This window comes from Lepisma saccharinum, chromosome 30 (assembly GCF_977018435.1).
Source record: "Lepisma saccharinum chromosome 30, izLepSacc3.1, whole genome shotgun sequence".
NCBI lineage: Eukaryota > Metazoa > Arthropoda > Insecta > Zygentoma > Lepismatidae > Lepisma > Lepisma saccharinum.
The window spans coordinates 3,885,655-3,907,619 of NC_139258.1; the positions used below are offsets into that span (position 1 = coordinate 3,885,655).

The 21,965-nt window shown below is 39.5% G+C and overlaps 1 protein-coding gene across 5 annotated transcripts in view; it reads left to right on the forward strand.

Annotated features, from left to right (window-relative positions):
* Positions 1 to 21,965, forward strand: part of LOC145981981 (aldehyde dehydrogenase, dimeric NADP-preferring-like) — a 183,758-nt gene that overhangs the window by 95,717 nt on the left and 66,076 nt on the right. Inside the window, exon 1 of one of the 5 annotated variants that reach the window (XM_083115500.1) lies at positions 13,646 to 13,767. The exons of the other annotated variants lie outside the window; for them this stretch is intronic. Coding sequence (XP_082971626.1) covers positions 13,752 to 13,767 — 16 coding nt within the window. The 5' untranslated portion in view covers positions 13,646 to 13,751. Of the gene's footprint in view, positions 1 to 13,645; positions 13,768 to 21,965 lie in introns of those variants that run through there. 5 annotated transcript variants of the gene reach the window in all.

Sequence of the window (21,965 nt, forward strand, 5' to 3'; positions counted from 1 at the left end):
TGTGTGTTTTTAAGCGATGGATTTTTATGTATTATGGTGCAGAAGTTGTCAACAGCTTGTTTTGAGTTTTCTTTTAATTCTTGAAGCTCTTATTGTGTCAAATAAATTGCACGAAAATGGTAATGGACAATTTGCACGATAATACTCGTGGATCCCGCTGTAATATGAAAAGTGATGATACGTGTTATACCATCCCTAATAAGTATATCTTTGTCGCAGAAAGTCAATTAGCATGTATGGGATGTAGATAACATCAAAGTAAAACACAAGCGTAAAAGTAGAACAAAACTACATTGCACTCTTTTTTTCTTTATTACGTGTGTCTAACAGTGGCGCAACCACACCTTTGACGGAAATGAGTTCTGGGGGGGGGGGGGACATTGACGGCCAAGTGTATTTGCAGGAAGCAATTACCGCCCACAACTTCAAATTTTATACAAATAAAAATACTTTTCGCAAAATTTTCTTGGTCGCTTTGCTCGAAATTATCTGCTTTTCTTGGTCTTATCAAGTTCAGGACCGTAGCTAGGGACGGCCCTGGGAGCCAAACGATCTAAATGAAAATAGGATTTAAAATTGATTGATTGATTTGTGGTTTTAAGTCCGCTTTACGCACAGAAAGGCTAATCGGGACTGGACCTACAGTTTAATGTGGGATCCGAACCACTGTGCCTCCACCGGGTATCGAACCCGGGACCCCTTGATCACAAGGCGAAGATGTTACCACTGCACCATCGGGGAAGCACAAAACTTGTAAAAGAGAGAATGCATTGGCGTCCCGTGAAATTATTTGCGCCCTATAAAATCAATATTGATTTCGGCCTGCAAAAAAAATTGGATCCAAAATTTGTCTTGCTCGCTTGTAATGCATTGTAAATCACCAGACAGAGAAATAAGACTTGTATTAATTGATTTTGTTTTATGTGCATTGACGATTGTTTTGAGAAAAGCGAGGGTGCACATTTGAGATACAATTTATGTAATTTGTGCTGTTGGTTTATTGTGAGATGGATGATTGGTCGTGTAATGTATTTAAATAATATATGTTGTATATTATCTACTACTAAAGAAACTTTGAATACGTACACAATTTATTGTCCACTTCGCTCCATGTTGCATATATATGAAACATATATCGTGCATGAAAGTTATATATGGTAATGTAAAAGATAATTATATTTAGAATGCATTTGTCAAGCATTTTCTTTCTTTAAAAAATAGTTTGTGTGCTTGTTTTCCATTATTAATGTCAAATTGAACGTGTTGAAAAAAATATTCAAATCTTTTGTTCAAACACAAATGCTTTAGCACCAACTTCTACCCCATTTATGCATAATTTTCGAGGGTAGTAACATCTTTGATACTACCACCACTACTACTACTACTACTACTACTAATAATAATAATATTGGTCCCGGGTTCGAATCCCGGCTTGGGGATGGATGTTTGTGAGTGTCCATTCATGCACGTCCGCAGGGTTTTTTCCAGGGAGGGGCAAGTAAGGTAATTTTTTTTCCAGGGGGGGCAAAGGACACATATTTTCCTCCAAAATAGTGATGCCCTCTCAAATTACACTATTTCAGTCTGAAATTATCATGTTTCTTCAACGAATTTATAATAATTAACATAAATTACTTTGATTGAAATGAAATTGTGTGAAATATATAATTTTTAGGTACACATTCATTTTCCAGGGTGGAGCCATGACCCCCCTTGCCCCCCCCTTCCGGACGCCCATGTGTCCATTCATCAATTTCATCATATCATTACTCGTCCCCATCTTCGCAAATTAGCCAAAAGTGGCACAAGAAGCTAAGTAAAATAAAGCAAATCAATAATAACAATAATAATGTTATAATAATATTATTATTATTGGTACGTTTATTCTGGTACTTGCCTCCCCCCCAGACAAAAATTCGTGGTTGCGCCTCTGGTCTCTAGATACGTATAAGTTACGCGTTGTTAAGAGTTAAATATCCTACTCACTACAAATTACTTGTTAATTATACATTTCTTGCAAGGAGTCATTGAACTCTGCTAACCTGCTTACTTTACTGTATATTTATGTAAGCAATCGTTCTAGCTGTGGCATAATTAATGAACGATTACGCTCTGATCTTAGCATTCACTTCTCGTCGAATTTGAATTCAATGAACAGAACTTATGCAACGACTCAAAGGTTAGAGAATTGACTGTTACCTGTTCTTCTTCTTCTTTTTCTGACCCTGTCAGACAAAACACTGTCGACTTTGGCCAACGTTCATGTATTTGTAGTATGGGACAGTATTAATCTGTGGTATGGGTTTTCAGTTGCACAACTTTTCCAGTTCCCGTGTCATACGAATACGATACACGACAGAGACACTAATAAATCTTCATTTTTACACTTTTACATTCAATGTTCTGTTTATATTTCGATTTGACATTTTCGTGCGTATATAAAATCCAAATAATTGGTATTGATAAATCAGATGAAAAAGAAAGTAAAGATATAGGAAATTGAATTTTTAATCGTATCAGATTTTTATATAATATATTTCGTTGGTGAGAGAATTGATCGCATTCCAAAAATAAATGTTGGGCATCTGGATTATCTTTACCACATGTATAATTTTGTTGATGTATAATACTGTTACCTGGACGTAAGTTTGCAGTAATCTTTCTCTTCTTTTTCTTCATATCCTGTTTGTTATATTTTCAGTTTTCGAACATTTACAGTGTTAGATATTAATTCACAGAGTAAATAAAAATTGTCGTAAATGGGATTATCTATGTTATTTTTGTGACCCATCAGACAGTTTTCTTTCAAAAAAATTATTATGAATTTCGCTGCTTGAATACTATAAAACCGTAGATGTAGCCAGAATGTTTTACAAGGGGAGAGGGAATCAGGTCAGGCCGATTATAAAACTTGAACAGTAGAGAAAATAATTATTATAAATTAATGAAAATAAACCAATTTTATTCAAAATTTATTATTATTATTACTCGATTCACCAGATGAGTGAATATTCAGAACAACCTTTTTTCCATTATTTTCTTTACATTCCATTTATCGTTACTTTATTTTAACTTTTACTCACATTGTTAAAAAAAACCTAAAAGTTAGTTGAAAATTTTAGCAATAAAATTTATGCTGTCTGAAATCTCACATGAAAATCTCATTTTTGGAATTTTAAAAACTGTGAAACCATTTATTATTTGTATTGTTAATACATTTCAAACCTGGTTCCTGCATTTTACACTATTTCTTTTCGATCTGATGCGTTTCTTACTTGGTTATTCTGTTCGAATACTAACTGAAGATGTGATTAACTATAACTTTTCGTAACTTGTAATGAACGATGCCAATTTACAGGGGGGACTGTATATGTGTATTTACGTCCCCCAAAAGTCATATGAAGTCCACGCCACTGATCAGAACGTAATGTTTCTTGAGGACCAAACCATACGAAGTTATATTATGACGATCTCTTATTCGAAAAGTTCTTAGTTCAATATTACAATTTAAGAAAACAAATCTTGCCACAATTAATGAGCAGTATTCATTCTCATGAATGTATGCAGATGGCGTCATGTTCGCAATGAAGAGAACAATGACAGAAATGTCAGCATTTGCTTTCGTCAACCAGCAACCTCTCTAACGTGGTTGTATTTTTTATTTATTTACTTTTATTTAGGATTACCGCTTTAAGAACGTGGTTGTAGTCTGAAAAGTGTTATGTCTGCTACTATGTTTTTTCTAAACACTACATCCAAGGTGTTGTTCTTTTCTTGTTACTCTAATGCTCAATGCGAAAGGTTTTGCACGTGTAAACATAAAGTGATGAGCAATTGCACGAGCATGCGATTTTCAAAAGTAGCAAAGACCGACTTAATTAGTCGAAATTCACCTCTCACAGTTGCCACAAGAATTCTATCTTTCCTTAGGACCTGTAGAATTTTCTATTACAACCTTAACAATAACTTCTTATTCGAAAACATTAAGCTTTCTTCTGTCTCGTTATTATTTATTGTTTCTACCAACTGTTATAATATTTACTAGTCTTAAAGTCGCCTGACCTACTGAACCATTTTCATGTTCCCATCCTTGTAGGAAGGATAACATTTTGTTCGTTCTGTTTTCTTGCCCTGCCACTTGGACTGTCAATGTCGTACGTCTAGTGTTGCCAGATGTGAGAATTTTATAATTCAGTAACATTCGGAAATAACCCATTTGCTTTACTATTCAACTTGATGCTGTGGTGAGTTTAATAATGGTTTAATGTTTTCTTTTGAGAGATATACTGTGCAAATGAATAGCAATAACACGATTTATCACAAATGACTTTATTTTTTTCAACATTTAAACGTTAGTATTGTCGAAAACTGGGACCAAAAGAAGAGCTTACTTAACCTCTTTGTCTTTCGTGGAAGTAGCCTGGAATGTTAATTTTGTTTTGGTTACTAGGCTAAGAGACAAGAAAAGTGGTTAGTGATCATTGCTTTATGCATTTAGTTTGGGAACAAGACTATGGAGACAGGACCAGACTGATTCACAGGCACACGGAGAGGGGGAGGATATTACACTCTACACGGTGATTCAAAAGTTCCTTAACACCCCCCTGTAAAATGTAAGGGAGTTAGGCTGGGTACAATTGGTCATTATAGAAACAGGTTAGTGCCAGCAATAAATTTAAAATTTCTTGTGGACAACCTATCTATACTTCAGTTTGATCAGTGGCGTCGCGTGCGGATCGCATACGAGTGTTCACAATAATGTTTTTGTACTTAATGCAGATTTACTCCTCTCCCTTGTAACTTCATCTTCAATTGAAAAAAGTGAGAATAACAGTTCAATCTATTTTCAACAATTTTCCTCCAAAATCACCCTATATTTAAAGTAATACAAGGAGGACTTAGGAGAAATTGTCCCTCTCCCCCTTAAAATCCGCCAGGTTAGCGAATTCTCGCTAACGTTTGCAACTATGTAGACCTTTTCGAGCCCCTCCCCTGACATGCCTTGTACATATGCTGCACTCTGGTGCCGAATGTAAGAAGTATTGCCGCTTGCATCAGTGTTCGCACAGCGAAGTGAACGTCTTCGGGGTATAGAGGCCAACAGCCCCTTAGCTGTCAGCTCTATGCAACACGCACAGTAATTGCTTAACGCCCTTTGTGGAACACCGTGGGAGTCAGTGTTACCAACTATCTAGAAAAGTTATCAGACGTGAAAGAAGTCGTGTCAGAGTAAATTGTGTGTATATACGCGTACATCAAACATAGTATTTTTTCGAATAAATATATGTATATGTGTGTGTGTGTGTGTGCATTTAATACGTACGTAATTTAAGACACATGCCTGAGTGTTCAGTTCATGTGCTCGTGCGAACATTATCACGTGACGCGCCTGAGTTTGATATGCTGAATATTACTGGCATTGGGGTAGAAATTACACAGCTACTAAATACACTTGTGTAGAAATCTAAGACAATAAGTGGTTATGTACATATCGCTTGCTTGTTTTAATTTTTTGAGGGTGTTTAGTCCTATACTTATATGGCATTAAATTGTACTATAATGATGTGTTACTTCAGGGACGGCGACAGGGGTGGGCACGGGTGGGCAAGCGCCCACCCAAAAAATCCTGTGCCCACGCGATTGCCCACCCAATCAAATTCACTAAGTACATACACTTGGGGATATGTGAATGTTTCAATAAATAAGTGTGTTTTGGTGTTCATTACATGCATATTTTACTCATGAATATTATCTATACTAGAAATGTTCACATATCATCATTCCATAAACAGCTGTCTTAACTTTGTCATTAGAAAGCAAACATAATTAGATCTTGAAACAAAATAAACTGTCATCAATTGAATACTTCTATAATTAGAAGCAGCTAGTAGACTTAGGAGGTGCAAAATTATGCAGGGTATGGTCAAGATGAGATCAGGATTTAGGGTGAACTTGAGGGCTGCAGCTCTGGGCCTTCACTGGGTAAAACTGCTTGGAAAGTACTACATAAAGAAAAAATGAGGTACTTCGGATGTGATGAAAAAATGTAGAAATACGTATAACTAACCACCTCATGTAGCTTAGTGAAAAGTTATAACTGAAACTGTGGAGGGGATTGGGGTGGGATCTTGGTGTTGTAAGCTCCGGGCCTTCACCTATATAAATCCCGGCCTGCGTATGATTAAAATAATCTCTAAATGAACAAATAAAAACCCCATCTTAGCGTTGCTTCCTCCAGCAACACAATAAATTATTTCGACTTTTTAATTAGGTCTACATTGAAACTCCAGAAGTATCTCTTTCTTCACTTCATTACAATTTTTACATACATGTCATCTTCAAATATCTACGTGGTATACAAACAACAACTTTGTATTCGTTCTACTAATAAATACTAATAAGAAGTAGTCACAATAATCACTACAATACCGAGGTGTATACATTTTGATGTAACAGTTACTGTATGTGGGTTTGGAAAAAGCTACAGAATTATTGAATTGATAATAGCCTATCAGTTACGTAATGATGCGATTTTTCTTGTGATTAACTTACTTAGAATTAAAGGAAGAAAGTGGTTGGCAGGAAAGCTTTGTTTTGAGGGCGGCAGAGAACTAATCAATCACTATGAGAATGGTTTAAACTTTAGAAGCATCAGAGGTTCAGCCGAAAAGGTCGACAGAATCCGTAGATGCAGATGAAGTAAAGAAAAAAGGTGTCACGAAGTATCCATAAGAAAATTCTTGTTTGTTTCTTTTTAAATCCACTTTTATGCTCAGATAGGCTAATCGGGACTAAACCTACAGTTTAAAGTGGAGTCCGAACCAGTGTGCATTGTGCTTCTACCAGGGGAGGGGGTAGTAGAAGCCAGAACCTCTTCATTATAAGGCGACAACGTTATGCCATTCGAGGAAAAAATATATAGAAAGAACTCACAGGAAACGTGTCATTTTATCACCACAGAAGATGCGTTCATTTAAGAGGGTGTATTGCCAGAGACAAATATTTGAGCCGTTTGGAAAACAACGTTATTGTTCACTGAGTTAGCTGCCTTGATCCAAGAATGAAACAATATGAAATTGAAACTACCACCTCAACTTTCTAAGAGGTATGAGCTAATGAAACTCCACTTTTGGAATAGTAAGTTGTTGCTGATTCGACTGATTTGTTCTATGTGAAGTCACTTTTCTGATAATTTAGCTAATGGTGACGATGAGGTTCAATGGCGAAAACAAATACACGCAGACACTGAAAATACAACCCCCACAAATTATTATTTTGACTGAGGTTCCAGGCGCCAGGGATTCGTTCACCTGCAAGATTAAAGTTTCCAGGGTATGCTGGGCAGGATAGAGGTTGACATTTGAGAGCTTTCGAAAAGGTCGCGCCATACAACCCAAGTCATCTGTGAAAAGAGATGAATTACCGGGTATGGTGATCAATTTCGATGAATTCCTTGTGTCCAAAATCACATTCTACAAAATATAAACTATTTGTTACCTCAGTGCATGTTTTTATCTAACCACACGTGCATCACTTCTCCCGCATGAGTAACGAAGACTAACTTCAGAAAACGAATAGCAAGTTAGCAAATAATCTCTTCCATTCTTAACAGATTTTTCAATGTTACTTGATTATTACTTTTGGGCGAAGTCTTGTCAAAATATTCTTTCACAAGCCTTGGGATACTTTATGCAGATTGAAGAAAGAATTGTTTTTTTTCGCTTGTGTGTGTGTACATTCCCAATAAGACATTAATTTTAATCAAAATATCCAGTGCCGGCGATTAGGAGGAACAAGGAGGGAAAGTTCCCACCGTCACATTTTGCCACTTCTTGCATCCGCACTATGGCTTCTTAATGCAAAGACTTTTCTACCAAAAAAGTAAACTGTCCTTGCCCCCAGGTTTTGGCACCCGATCGCCGTTACTGCAAACATACATTCAGATACATTTGTCAGTTGCAATAACCTTGTAAGCCAAGAAAAATGATCATTAACCCCCAAGTTTCAGTCAAAAACCCATATGATGAAAATAAAATGATCAGGAACATGCATTACGAGAAAGTAATTTAATTCTTCACTATTGTCTACCATCACACTTTCTATCACTGTCGCCGGATAGCTATATAAAATTGAGTATGTGCCTTGTACTTTTGCACTTGAAGGACAAAATGTGATGCAACCGATTCACATTTATTTCACTACATTGACATGAATGAGAGAATGTGATTAGAACATATGGCTGCGCACACACAAAAACTTCCTTGAAATAATTGTGTCCATCGGAGACAAAGAAGTGGAACAAGATGGGAGAATAGATTAGAAAAGAAAGAGGGAAAGACACCAAACACACACACACATACATGTGATGTGTGTGTGCATGGCATGGCAGTTAAGAGAAACATTTGAAGAATGAAACGAGATAAAGTGAAAGGGAGAAAGAGGTAACAAGCTGAGAAAGCTATAAAAGAGTAAAAAAGAAAAGATGAAAAGTAAAGGGAAAAGAAGTGTAGGGAGATCGGGAGTGTAAGAGAGGAGGGGATACATATACATATATACATACGTATATGTCATACATATATGTACCAGGTATCCAAAAAAGTTCATGCCGTATATTGCAGTGAGAAATAAAGACACTGTAATTTCTGGCAAATGTGTTTTATTCAGCAAAATAAGCTCCTTCAGCTTCAATTGCATGTTCCCAACGAGATACAAGCTTATAAATCCCGCGTTTGTAAAAGTTCTGGTCCCTAGAAGCAAAAAATTGTCCTATGACCTGCGTGACATCATCTCGGTTTCGGAACTGTTGCTCACGCAAATGGTTATCCATGGCCAAAAACAAGTGAAAGTCGGATGGGGCAATGTCCTGGGAGTAAGGAGGATGAGGTAAAATTTCCCAACCAAGTGTGTTGATTACCTCCTTGGTCGCTTTCGCCGTATGAGGTCTAGCGTTGTCTTGAAGAAGGATCACTCCTTTCCTGTTGACTAGTGCTGGCTGCTTCGGACGCAGTGCAGCTGCAACCCTTTGCAATTGGGACGAGTATACCTCGGATGTGATGGTTTTGCCATGCTCTAGGAATTTAAAGTGCACAACACCAGCGCTGGTCCACCAAACACAGAGCAGAACCTTCTGTTGATGAATGTTTTCTTTGGGGGCCAATGCAACAGAACCAGGGGACGACCAATGATGTTTTCTTTTGCGGTTACTGTATAACACCCATTTCTCGTCACATGTCAATATCTGGTCCAGGAATGGGGCTTTCTTGTGGCGTGACAGCAATGACGCACAAATGGTGAGCCGCTGGCGTTTGTTTTCCTCGGACAAAACGTGAGGAACCCACTTACTGAGCTTCCAAGTCTTCCCGAGGTTGTGCAGATGCAATCGAATGGTTTCCTCCGACACTCCAAACCCTTGTGCAAGTTCTTTGCACGTTTGCTGTGGATCACGCTCGATGGTCTCCTTCAGCAGGGCTTCGTCGATAGTGGCGGGGCGTCCAGCTCGAGGCTTGTCCTGGAGGCTCTCATCGCCCGATGCAAATCGACTGAACCACTTTCGCGCTGTGCGCTCACTCACTGATGCCTCTCCAAACGCGGAGCATATCTTTCGAGCAGCGGCTGCAGCATTGCTGCCCAATTTGAACTCATACAGAAAACACGACCGTAAAACGTCCTTTGACACTGACATGTTCCCTTCAGGATTGTAGTTGCTACAGACCTGCTGTCTATGCGACCGACACGCCTCCCAACTCTGCACTGACTGACGGTTGCCGGGAATGTAAACTTTTGACGCCATCCAGACAGGGTTGCCGACACATGCCGTTTGACTTGCACTTTTCGTTCCAGCGGCACGAACTTTTTTGGATACCTGGTATATGGCCCTACATTTATACCTGCTCACCCTAATCTATTAATATACAGCTTCTGCCCACCCGGTGAAAAAGTTCTGGCGCCGCCCCTGTGTTACTTGCAAAAGAGGAATTTTTCGTTTACAATTAGTCAAAATATGTCAAGGATTACATAGGATCACACCTCACATACTTATTTCCTTTCTCCTATCCAACATTGATCAGTGAATATTCTATAACTAGGCTAAAATATAGGGACTGTACAGTCACCAGCAATACATGGGACGCCTAGATCCTGAAATACTGACTTCCCTGCAATGCAAGTTCTGCTATAGAGTTAGGCAACACACAACGCGCTGCAAGGAAGCCAATATTTCAGGATCTACGCGTCCCATTTTTATTGCAGGTGGCTACACTAATGCCCCAATGATTTGGTCTGGAAATATTTTGGGGTCTGGAAAAGTCAGGGAATCTTGTTTTTATGAAATTTTGATCAAGTGAAAAGACTTCCTGTTTTGGATATAAAATAAATCTATCCCGAAGCTTGCAAATTATACTTAAAAATCCCTAACCATGGGAATGTGTGGCAACACTATAGCTTCCTCTAACATTTGAACCCAGCGTCCATTGTTCAGAGCACACAATACCAAGCGAAAGACAATGAAGATGTGCATTCATCCTTGAACTTCTCACTTAATTCCCACTTTGTTTTGTTTTTCTTGTTATTTCCCTGCATTTAATTGTGTACTTGACAAGGCCTACAGCACTTACGTAATATGCGTCTGGTAAACATATGAAACTTTTTTATGGTGAGAATCGTATACCACGTTCTCCTAACATCCTGTCCCTTATCTCTACAGGCAAGGGCGTAACTTGGAGGGGGGGGGGCAAGTACGAACTTGAGGCTTAACTTTTGGGGGGACAGAGTCGAAAAGTTTTTCATCGCATAAAAATAGTGTCCAGGATTATTTGCTAAATAACTGTCACATTTGCAAAATCACTAATATTATTATTTTTTTACTTAGCTCCTCAGGCCTCAGGATGTTAACAAAAGTATCTTTAACTTTTAAATTTTAACAAACCTGAGAATTTCGGGGGCAAGCCCCCCCCCTTGCCCCCACCAAGATACGCCTATGTCTACAGGGATTCTCTTTTAAGATGTTTTAACAGGTTTCTAATGCCGCGGTAGCTCAGTCGTTAGGGCGTCTACCATGCGAGAGACCCGGGTTCGATTCCCGGCGGGTGAGAACCGGAATTTTTCCCAGCTGTTCAAGCGGCTCCGGCGCCCACCCAGCGTCGTATAAAGTGGGTACCTAGAGGAAACTCCGGGAGGTAAAGGCGACCAGGAGCGTGGTGCTGATCACATCACATCACCACCACCTTCGGCCGTGATCAAGAAAGTGTGGTCCTAACTCCACACCTCCTGACACGTTTTTTGGTGAAAAGAACATGATTTAACTACCAGAGCAAATAATAAGTTCACATGAAAGACTCGAAAGCATACACGTGATGCCTCTCAGGGTATGGGGTAATATATCTCTTCCTTGTTCAAACAAAATAAAAATCAAAGTTAAGTTTGCACTAAGAAAAAGGAAGTCTATTTTACTTCCTTGCAAACTAAATACTTATATGCCTAACATATAATCCATGTCACTCAAAGAAATTAAACTTCTTATAATTCAACTTGATCATTCTATTAAAAAAAACCGAACCCGAACTCTAAAAACAAGACAAAACACAATCGTAATTTCCATGGTAACAGCTCTTAACAAGATAAGTACATACAGGTCAGTCACTATCCTGACATTATCAGTGATAGGTAAATTACAGAAAGTAAGATTAAAGAACAATAAACATTTGTACAAGAGAAAAGATAATTATTAACAATAAATATTAGTGGAATGGGAAAGGACGTATCACCCCTATACGCCTCAATGGCTTGGTGTAAAAGCACAGGGGAGCACTTTACCTTTCTTTTTAACAGGTTTCTTTTTAATAGGAATAAAACTTGCGGCAGGGAGGTGCGAAGTGGTGATTCCGCACCCCTTGAATTTCTTCCGATTACCTTTTTCAAACCCTATTTTCAACTAGCGTTATATTACGTTATGACTTTAAACCATGTCATATTGAGCATGGAATGTTAGGTACTGAGAACCGCGGTAGCTCAGTCGTTATGGCGTCTGAATACCATGCGGGGGAGAACCGGGATTTTTTTCCACCTGTTCAAGCGGCTCTAGTGCCAATCCGGCGTCATATAAAGTGGGTACTTGTATAGGGCGACCAGACACATCATTCAAGAAAGAGGACAGAGCACGGCCATCATTCAAGAAAAAGGACAGAGCACGGCGAAAAAGGAGGACAAAGTCATAAAAAAGAGGACACCGCAAAAAATTGCAACACATTTGCTATTACTCATACTTTAAGCAATATAAATGGGTGTTCTTTGTGAGTATCCCTTCATCAAAATCATCAGATCATACCATCTTCGCGATTAGCCAAAAGTGGCAGAAAAGCGAAGTAAAATAAAGCAAATCAATCAATCGAAGAGGAACTGCACATACTACATCCGTTCCAGCAGGCTCAGAGGGCGAAGCAACGAGTTAGAATAACACTATTGACTAGGGTGTGGAATTTTGCCTTTTTGCCTATTTAATTTCTTTGTAGTAAAACATAGGCTTTAATGTTTAAAGTTCGTTTCATGGTATTTCTAGTTGAAAAACGCATTTTTATACTGTCTATAAATGCCTATTTTGCTTAATCGTGCCAAAAATGGCTATTCTGCAATTTTGTAATACTTCCGCTTTTTTTTACGTGCATTTAGCTTTCTCTACATTGAAGAAGGCTTTCTTGATTGTTTTACTGACTGATATCTGGTATTCGCCTTGGAACATTGTTTAAAATATATTCCTTTTTGTTACAATGGTGCAGATTGTTTTTTCATGATTTGTTCAAATTCGCACAGTCGTTAGCACAAGCTCTTTTTGTGAGAATTAATTAACTGACGATTCCCAACAAATATGAATTTCTATCTAAAGAGTATAAATAGTTTGTTAATCGTTTTCGCACTTTTTAATACAGTATAACTGTGCATTGTAAGAAGAAAATTGAAATAAGTTCACATTCATTGCCTATTTTAATGTCTTCTTTAAAATTTTAGGGTGCCTTTTTAAGTGCCTATTTTCATCATTTTGGTGCCTATTTCAGCCGGGAAAGTGATCGTGTTCAGCTCCCAGATGCTACGTGAGCATTGTTAGAATACTTTACGTGCCCTAAGTGATATAATGATCGTTATATGTGTGGAAGCATTCTCTATGCAGCACATTTGCTATGGTCAATGCTATACTCTTTCCAAAAAAAGGAGGACATTTGCCGATTTCTAAATGATCCGCCCGGACACCGGACAGACACCTAAAAAGGAGGACATGTCCGGATAAAAGAGGACGTCTGGTCACCCTATACTTGGAGGAAACTCGGGGGGGGGGGGGGATAAAGGTGGCCAGGGACGTGGTGCTGATCACATCACCCTCACCTTCAGCCGAGATCAAGAAAGTGTGAGGCCATTAGTTTAGTGACGGTAAACGCGATAACATGGAGAATACGCCACTGTTGCAAACGCCCTAAGTTCAGGGTCAGGAAACGCCACTGTTCCAGTCTGTTGATCTAGCGTCTGTTTACATTTGCTCGTCTGAGTGTGTGGCGGGAAGGCTACAGCTGTCCTCTCGTGAATCCCCTTCCTGCTGCAGCTAACTGGCGAAAGGTTTTCCTGGGTGCGTGAATTGAAGGTCGCCCAATCAACGCTCAGCTGTTGGCAAAGCGCTCGCCTGTTCCGCAGCACGGCGCGATACCATCAGAACACTTTCGATAGAGCGATCGTGTTTTCCCGGCATCTGCGTGGCTTCCAGCGCAACGATGAACCAGAGAAACGGTGAGTTTTAACCAATGGTTTTAACAAGTGTTTTGTTCTGTGCTTCAAGAGACTTTCACAAAACTCTTCTCCCAACCCAAGTGCCTGCTTTCACTCACTGCCGAGATGTTTCCTCGTTTTCGTTCTGTTTGAATATCTCAACCAGGCCCGTAGCTAGAATTGATCTCCAAGGGGGGCTTTTAAAACATCTCTCGAAGTGTTAATTGACTGATACTGAAATTATCCCTTACACACCCCATACTATTTTAGATGATACAGATATGTATATTACACACAAGAAACGCACACTATTTAATCACGCTGCCTACAGTATATTCCACCCCCGGCCGAAGCAATTAAACTCCCCTTCCTTCCCAAAACTTTGGAGTTGTTGTTGACCTTTGACGCAGATGCGGAGGGAACTTGCATGATGACATCAAAGTCACAGATTTCTGTCTACACGGGAGGTTGCAACAGGGACAGTGAAGGTACAGATAAAGAAGCTCCTCTATGAAAGAACTTTCTGAAGTCTAGAGAATATTCTAAATACTTGCAGCTACTTCTGCTCATAAACAACATGAGCGAATGTAATAGATACTGTTCATATTCTGTGGATTTATCCTTAATGTTGAGAGTTGTCTACATTTGCAATCTTCACTGCAAACAAATTATGCAAAATAGTTTACCTAATGTAAAGGGGGGGCTGATGGCAGTTCCAGGGGGGGCTGACGGTAGTTCCGGGGGGGGGGGGGGGCTGGCTACGGGCCTGATCCCAACTCTCTTTTGTTTTCAGACAAGCTCTACAAGTGAAATAAATGCCTAACAATTGGATATAAGATCTGCATAGGCGCAGCAAGGCGTGTAGCCTGGCGATGTAGGGGCTTCCCCTCCCATGGGGCTTATTTAAAAAAATGTAATAAATAGAACTGAGAAAATACAGTGCTTTTCTTTCCCCTTTGGGCGTCCCCGCAAGAATTTGTAATCGCATACGAATCGTACATAAAATAAAAACTCTTTGTTGTAATGTGTACGTATGTGTCATTTTTTTGGACTGGATTGATTTGGTGTTTTAAGTCCACTTGATGCACAGTAAGGCTAACCCGGACTGGACCTACAGTTTAAAGTGGGATCCGAACCATGTGCCTCCACTGGGAATCGAACCCGGGACACCTTCATTACAAGGCGACGACGGAATCACTGCACCATCGGGGAGGCCATTTGTGCCATTATTAAAACTATAGCAAAACGGAAATAACATTTAACAAACATTTTACAAAGCAATAGAAAATCGCAGGAACACTTGTAACACGTAACCACTTTAAAAATACGACTGAACTGAGATCGCAAAGTTACTGAAATGAAATGGGGTTAAGAAAGAAATTTACAAGTTATGTTTCAGTTGCCACTCTTGCACCGCGAGCTGTTAAGAAACCTAAGTTCCCTTTTAGCGTGTCTTGTTACCAAAGCTACGAGAAATTTCCTAAAAATATGCCAAAAAGGTGTGGATGCACGAGGACAATATTTCCAAAATCCCCTGTGACAAGGTACGTGCTTTTTTTGATTGTAGTTGTAACTGTAATTCTGAGAACTTGAAGTCATTTCGAAGCTAGCGGTATCCATAGCGGAGAAATCGCACGCGATTTGACGGGAGTTGGCGTTCGGGCGGCCGCCGAGCGTGCCTGCGTCAGGCACACAAAGCGGAAAGAAAAGCACTGAAGATGGAAAAGGCTAATTTTTATGGACGACAAAACTACAATATTCTGTTTTTGTCCAGCTTTAAATTCTAGTTAAACGTTACGATTTGAATAAATACGTCACATATTTAATATTTTAAATAAGCCCGACATTCGCTACGAAACTCGGCGGTAAGCGGCCAGGCGTCAGCGCTCGTCTTTCCCGGTGAACGGGGTCCGCGACAGTCGCACGCTTCAGTCTGTTTTTTTCGCTCTCTTTCCCTTTCTGTTGACGTTGCAGACTGACGCCAGTATAATCCTCCCTCGGAAGTTGTGACGTGTTGTGTCCGTGTGTTGAAGATTGTGGCTTAATATGGCACCACGAAAGCTTACAACAAAGGATTTATCTTGTCGAGTGTTACTTCGGAAAGAGGAATTGTGGAGAAGTGCGACGACGTTTTGCAACGAAATTTCCTGGTGTTCCCGTTCCACATAGGACCACTTTATTAAACCTCGTAAAAAAGTTTAGAGTAACGGGGTCAGTTCTGAATAAAAGTGGAAAAAAAATGGGGAAGTAAAGTATTCCAAGACAATCCGCACACCATCCGTGAGTTAAAAGAGTGTTGTACGAGAATTACAGTAGACGAATTTGCACGTGTAAATGCCAATTTCTTTGGGATATGCCAGGAATGTGTTGCAGCAGAGGGACATCATTTTCAACACCTTCTGTAGTCAAGGTTAGTACACAATATGAAAACTGTAATTTGAATAGCCGACTCTACCGACGGTCGCTGACCCAGTTCACCGGGAAAGACAAGCGCTGATGTCGGGCCGCTTGCCGCCGAGTCTCGTAGCGAATGTCAGGGAATGCTCTGTAAAAGTTATCAGCAATGCAGGATGGAGATAGCGATGTGGAAAGAAAATTTGAATTCGGATTATCTAAAAGAGGGGCTGAAATAGCAAAGCAGAATGAAAGTTGAGGTGGGTCACTGGTGGAATGTCTGGAAACTTATATAAGGAAAAGTGTTGCAACTGACGTTCATGTACTGTGCCTCATTGCCAAATACACATAGGACAGTAATTATTATTATTATTATTATTATTATTATTTAAATTTGATAATGTATTGCTGATTATGTCCGAAGACTTTTTATCGATTCACGTTGAAACAAACTTCAGAAATTAGAACATCGTGCTACGACGCCAGGGGTCCCGAGTTCGAATCTCTGCCTGGGCATGGCTGTTATTTTCGATTGTCCTTTGTCCGCAGGATTTTTTTTTCCAGGGAGGGGCAAGCAACGTAATTGTTTTCCATGGGGGCAAAGGACATATATATTTTTGTCCAAAACAGTGATGAACCCTCAAAAAACACTATTTCAGTCTGAAATTATCATGTTTCTTCAACGAATTTATAATAATTTACATAAATTACTGTGATTGAAATGAAATTGTGTGTGAAATATATAATTTTTAGGTACACATCAATTCCAGGGGGGCCACGCCGGACGCCCATGAGCATACATCATTCATCCTCACCTTAGCTTTCTGCCACTATTGACTAATTGCAAAGTAAAGTAATGCATACCAATAAATCAAATTTCAAGAGTTGACATAGGCGTAACTTGGCGGGGGCGAGGTGGGCTCTTGCCCCCCCCCCCAAAAAAAATCAGGTTTGTTAAAATTTGCAAGTTAAGGATACTTGTGTTAACATCCTGAGACCTGAGGAGCTAAGTTATAAATAATAATATTTATGATTTCGCAAATGTAACAGTTCAATTATTTAACAAATAATCCTGGACACTATTTTTATGGGATGAAAAAACCGCCCAAAAGTTACGCCCATGCTTCGCGATGTGTTGCTATGTGCCACTGTATTTCTGCCGTCCATCTAGGGAATGAATGAGCATGAATATGGGCGTTGGAATGGACGTCGAACTGGTACGTCAACCCCCCCCCCCCCCCAGAAATGAGCGTCGTTCATATGTTACGAAAAGTCATAAAACTTGTTCTTTTTTTGTTAAGAACAGAAATAAATTTCCGTTATTTCTATAGTCGTTTTTCCTTACTTCTTCACAGCGTGTATAAAAGGTTTTTTTTTTTTATTATTATTAAATTATTGGAGTCGGGCATCACCAAATTATTGGTGTTGTCCTAATTGCGAACACTTCCTACCTGAACAGGAATACACTCGAAGGGGTGCGTCCTAATTGCGAACACATTTTTCTGCCTTGTGACCTACAACTTTCTCTCAATTTCCCGAGTCCCTTTAACTATATTTTAAAAGAGACTCAGTGCCAGACTTGAGACTGGTCAGTGGCCTGTGGGTCACTGGTGTAAACGTTGCACCTCAAATTGAAACATGTCAGTTGTAACATAAAATCCGACATGATTAAAGCCTTCGTCGAAGTACGTACATTATACATATTGTATAAAAAGAGCTTATCTAATTAATAATACAATTAATGACTTTGTCAATTAATAATGCGGTGAACATTACGTAGTCAAATTTCAAAACATATGATATTGTTCTTTAAATAATAGGGATATAACCAATCTCCTTGTATTTGTCTGTGTTTCTTGATATCCTCTCGTCCAACAAAACATATATTTTCTTCCGCTTGACACCTTCCAAGTTCACTTCCATTCTCATAATTATATCATTTGACTTTTCTGCCTCAGCCTCTGAGCATTTAATGAGCTCTGCCACTCTTGGATGTGGCCTACCAATAGATTGATTTTATGATTCCATCCCTCCACTGCATTATTTGTCCGGTGCCTTCTGTTGAAACAGTTCCACATATCTTTTGGCAGTAAGGGATTTTCGAGCCACCGGTCCACAATAAAGAACTTCACAAGGTTTTCATTACGAGGAGCTTGCTCGTAAATACGAAGCCATCCTTCTTCAAGATCTTCTAGGTTTAGAAAAGCTAAATACGCTCACATACGGATGCTCCTCTATTTCTTCATCTTTATTGTAAGCTGTCATGCGAATTTCTTGAACTTTGCTTCAAAGACTTTGTGTAAAGTGGAAACAACAACCGTGAATCTCGGTTAAAACCTCTTTTAAAGCCTTGAAGTCAATATTCACCGTTTCAGGGTTCCACTCTACTATTTTCCTCAAGATTTCAACCGTTTTTATTTTGTGGTTGATTACTTACTTTCTAATTTTACTAATGCTTTAATTGTAGTAACCTGATTCGGGTTGCAAGCTCTGGGTTTATGGTACCAGACCGACCAGTCACTCGCAAGTCTTAAGTTAGCTAATTAGCGAACTGTAAATAAGATTAACACAAAAGGAAATAAACTACTAATAATATCTAATTTTACCTTGTATTTGAAAATAAACCTTCAAATCCAATATTCACTACATTTTACACTATAAACAGTGGTATTTCCATAATCAATATCAACTTTTCTTCTTATGCCAGAGAATGTGGTGTGGGATTATAATAGTAACAATTTGTTTCAATAACAACTCTTCAGAAGCTTAACTTTACTAACGATTTAAACTACCGTCTAATGCGTTTAAAAGTATTTTCTCGACCCTTGGAACTCGCAACGCGACGTCTGAAGGCACAACTGCCAACCGAGGAAATCTTTGCTCACCGAGAGAGTTGATGTTAAGCCTTTTCTGTTCCCAACTGCATCGTTCTCGTCCTTTTTGCATCACTCACCCCATTGCAACTCTAGGCTGTGATTGGTCTTAGCATAATCACACCATGCAATGTTAACCAATAGGATTCAAGCTTTTACCCGCCTAGCTACAGCAAATCCAACACTCTTCCTATGCACTATTCCTGTTCCTCGTAATCACCCTTTCATCCTACGTGTGCGTTATTTTACGTGACCCAAAGTAATCGGTCACAAGATTAATCGATACAATCGTAAATAAAATGTCTTTCTTCTTGTCTGGTGAAAACGCAAAGACTAGAGGTACAACATTTGCTTCTAAATTCGTACTTCCCAAGTCTGCATGTATGGTGTATATCTAAGAAAACTGGCCATCACAGCTTTTGAACGATTCATCCATAAAATAATGTGTTTGGGTCTTCAAAGTCTCTCTTCTTTCTATGCTGGCAAAGACCAGAATTCTCGTGCCCTTACCTGTTTTTAAAAACAGGTTTTCAGCTCTATGTGTTCGCAATTTGGACGATTCAGACACTGTTCGCAATTAGGACGCAACCAAAATAATTTACTGGGCCTTGGTTCTGTACATCAACGACACGAGCTTTCTTACAAACCCATTTCCACACTTTCCACTTCCAGTTGACCTTGGCACTTGGGCACTGAGCTACGTCATTGTAAAATAACTCAAAGCTACAACCTGTGTACAGTTCAACTGTCGGCCTTGGCAGCAAACCTCTATTTACACGAGTTCCCTGGAACTGGCAATAAAATTACCTTGTTATGGTTGTCTTTTGTAGCAGAGAGGAACTACACTAGTCATTAACTTGAGAGCATTTTTCCCCACTTATACGGTCAAGATCTCGTAAACTATTAGAGCCATAGATTAAATTTAGCGAGGTGATAGTCCCGTACCTCAGTGCAGCATAAATTATCCCAGTCTGCACTTTTTGACACGTACAGGCAGGCTGGTGCAAGGAAACTGCGTTGAACCAAGCTGTACGCAAGAAACCGGTATTGGGTTCCGCTGCAGGACCGGAACCTTTTCTCTCGCATAATTTAAATTCGGTCCAAGTTGCGTATTGCTACATTGAAAAAGGTTCCTGGACCGCATTATAATTGTTCCTGAAAAAAGTTCCTATCCCGCATTTAAATTGATGTGGGAAAAAGGTTCCTGGATCGAATTGAAATTCATCCGGAAAAATGTTCCCAGACCGTATTTAAATTGATCCGAAAAAACGTTCCTGGACCTAATTAAAATGCTTTAAAAATGAGAAGGTTATACACTGTCTAGAACTCATTTACGTTTGCTGATTTTCTCTCCCAGTCCGGGATTGAATTTATTTACAATTCCTGGACCAGGGTTGACCGATCAAAAGTTGCCTTCTAAAAATGTCCGCGAGTACGTTTTACATTGGAATGTCACGCTGCTGTTGTAGAAAGCGTAGCACAGGGAATAAATAATAACGTGTGCCAGGTTAAAAAACACCCTTGTCGAAGAGTTAGGGACAATTCGCACCGAAGAAACACGCGACACGAGACACGTGTCGCTTGGAAGCCAACACTCAGTAATCAATGCAACCTTTCGAACCGATGCACGTGTCGCGTGTCGCTTACGTGCCTCTCGGACTGTGCCGTTTTCTCTAGGGATGGCCAAACGGATCCGGATCCGAAAAATCCGGATCCGTTCGGATCCGGATCCGGATCCAAAAGTTACGGATCTGGATCCGGATCCAAAAGTTACGGATCTGGATCCGGATCCGAAAATTCCGGATCTGGATCCGGATCCGAAAATTCCGGATCCGGATCCGGGTCTGAAAGTTTCGGATCTGGATCTGGATCCGAAAGTTCCGGATCCGAAAATTTCGGATCCGGGTCCGAAAGATTCGGATCTGGATCCGGATCCGAAAATCCGGATCCGGATCCGAGAGTTTCGTATCTCAATCCCATTATAATATTACCACAACTTAAAAGGTATTATGATCTTCTATTACAAAGAAATTTTTCGTTAGTCCAACAAGAATTTTTTTCAAGTGTTGTTCCTAAAATACTTTGCTACCCATCGGCTAACACACTCGTGCACACATGTCAGAGGTGATTTTGTAAATGCCATTGAAACGAATATGTATTCATTCGAATGTATTGGAAATGAAAACACACACAAATGTGAGACATTCCATTCCAGGATGAAACCTTTAACACATATAACAAGATAGAAATGTTATACAAAAATTATACAATTGTTCTACAGTTACAGTTCTACAAATTAAAATAAAACATTATAATATATGCAGTGTTAAATAATTACAAGGGAGGTTATCTAAGTATCCCCCTCCGATTTCCATGAAACTTGGCAGGTGTATAGTGGGGCCCAAAGGCAGAATTACGTGTTTTTTTGTTTCAGCTAAAAAACTGTTTTAAGGGGCAAAACCCCCTCAAATGTCAATATGAGGACAAATTTAAGTGGGCATTTGACTTATGTGTCCCCCTCCGATTTCCATGAAACTTGGCAGGTGTATAGTGGGGCCCAAAGGAAGAAATACGTGTTTTTTTCATAAAGTCTGTAAGAAGTTTGGTACTGGCCCAAATAATATCGGATCCGGATCCGAAAAATTTTAGGATCCGGATCCTTAGGATCCGGAACCAACCGGATCCGGATTTCGGATCCGCTAGGATCCGGATCTGGCCATCCTTCTCAATACCGTGCATCGTGTTTCTTCAGTTTGTTGTTCGCGCATGCGCAGCGAATGCTTCATTCCAACGAGCTGTATTTAGAATCTAGAAGAGAACCCAACCAGCATTACGTTTGATCCTCTAATTTGTTGATATAATAAAGTATCGATATGTACAATGTTTTTAGATTTAAGCACAACGTTCATTTCGCTTTATCAAGTTTTTTGATGCAGTTATCTATCGGCTGTA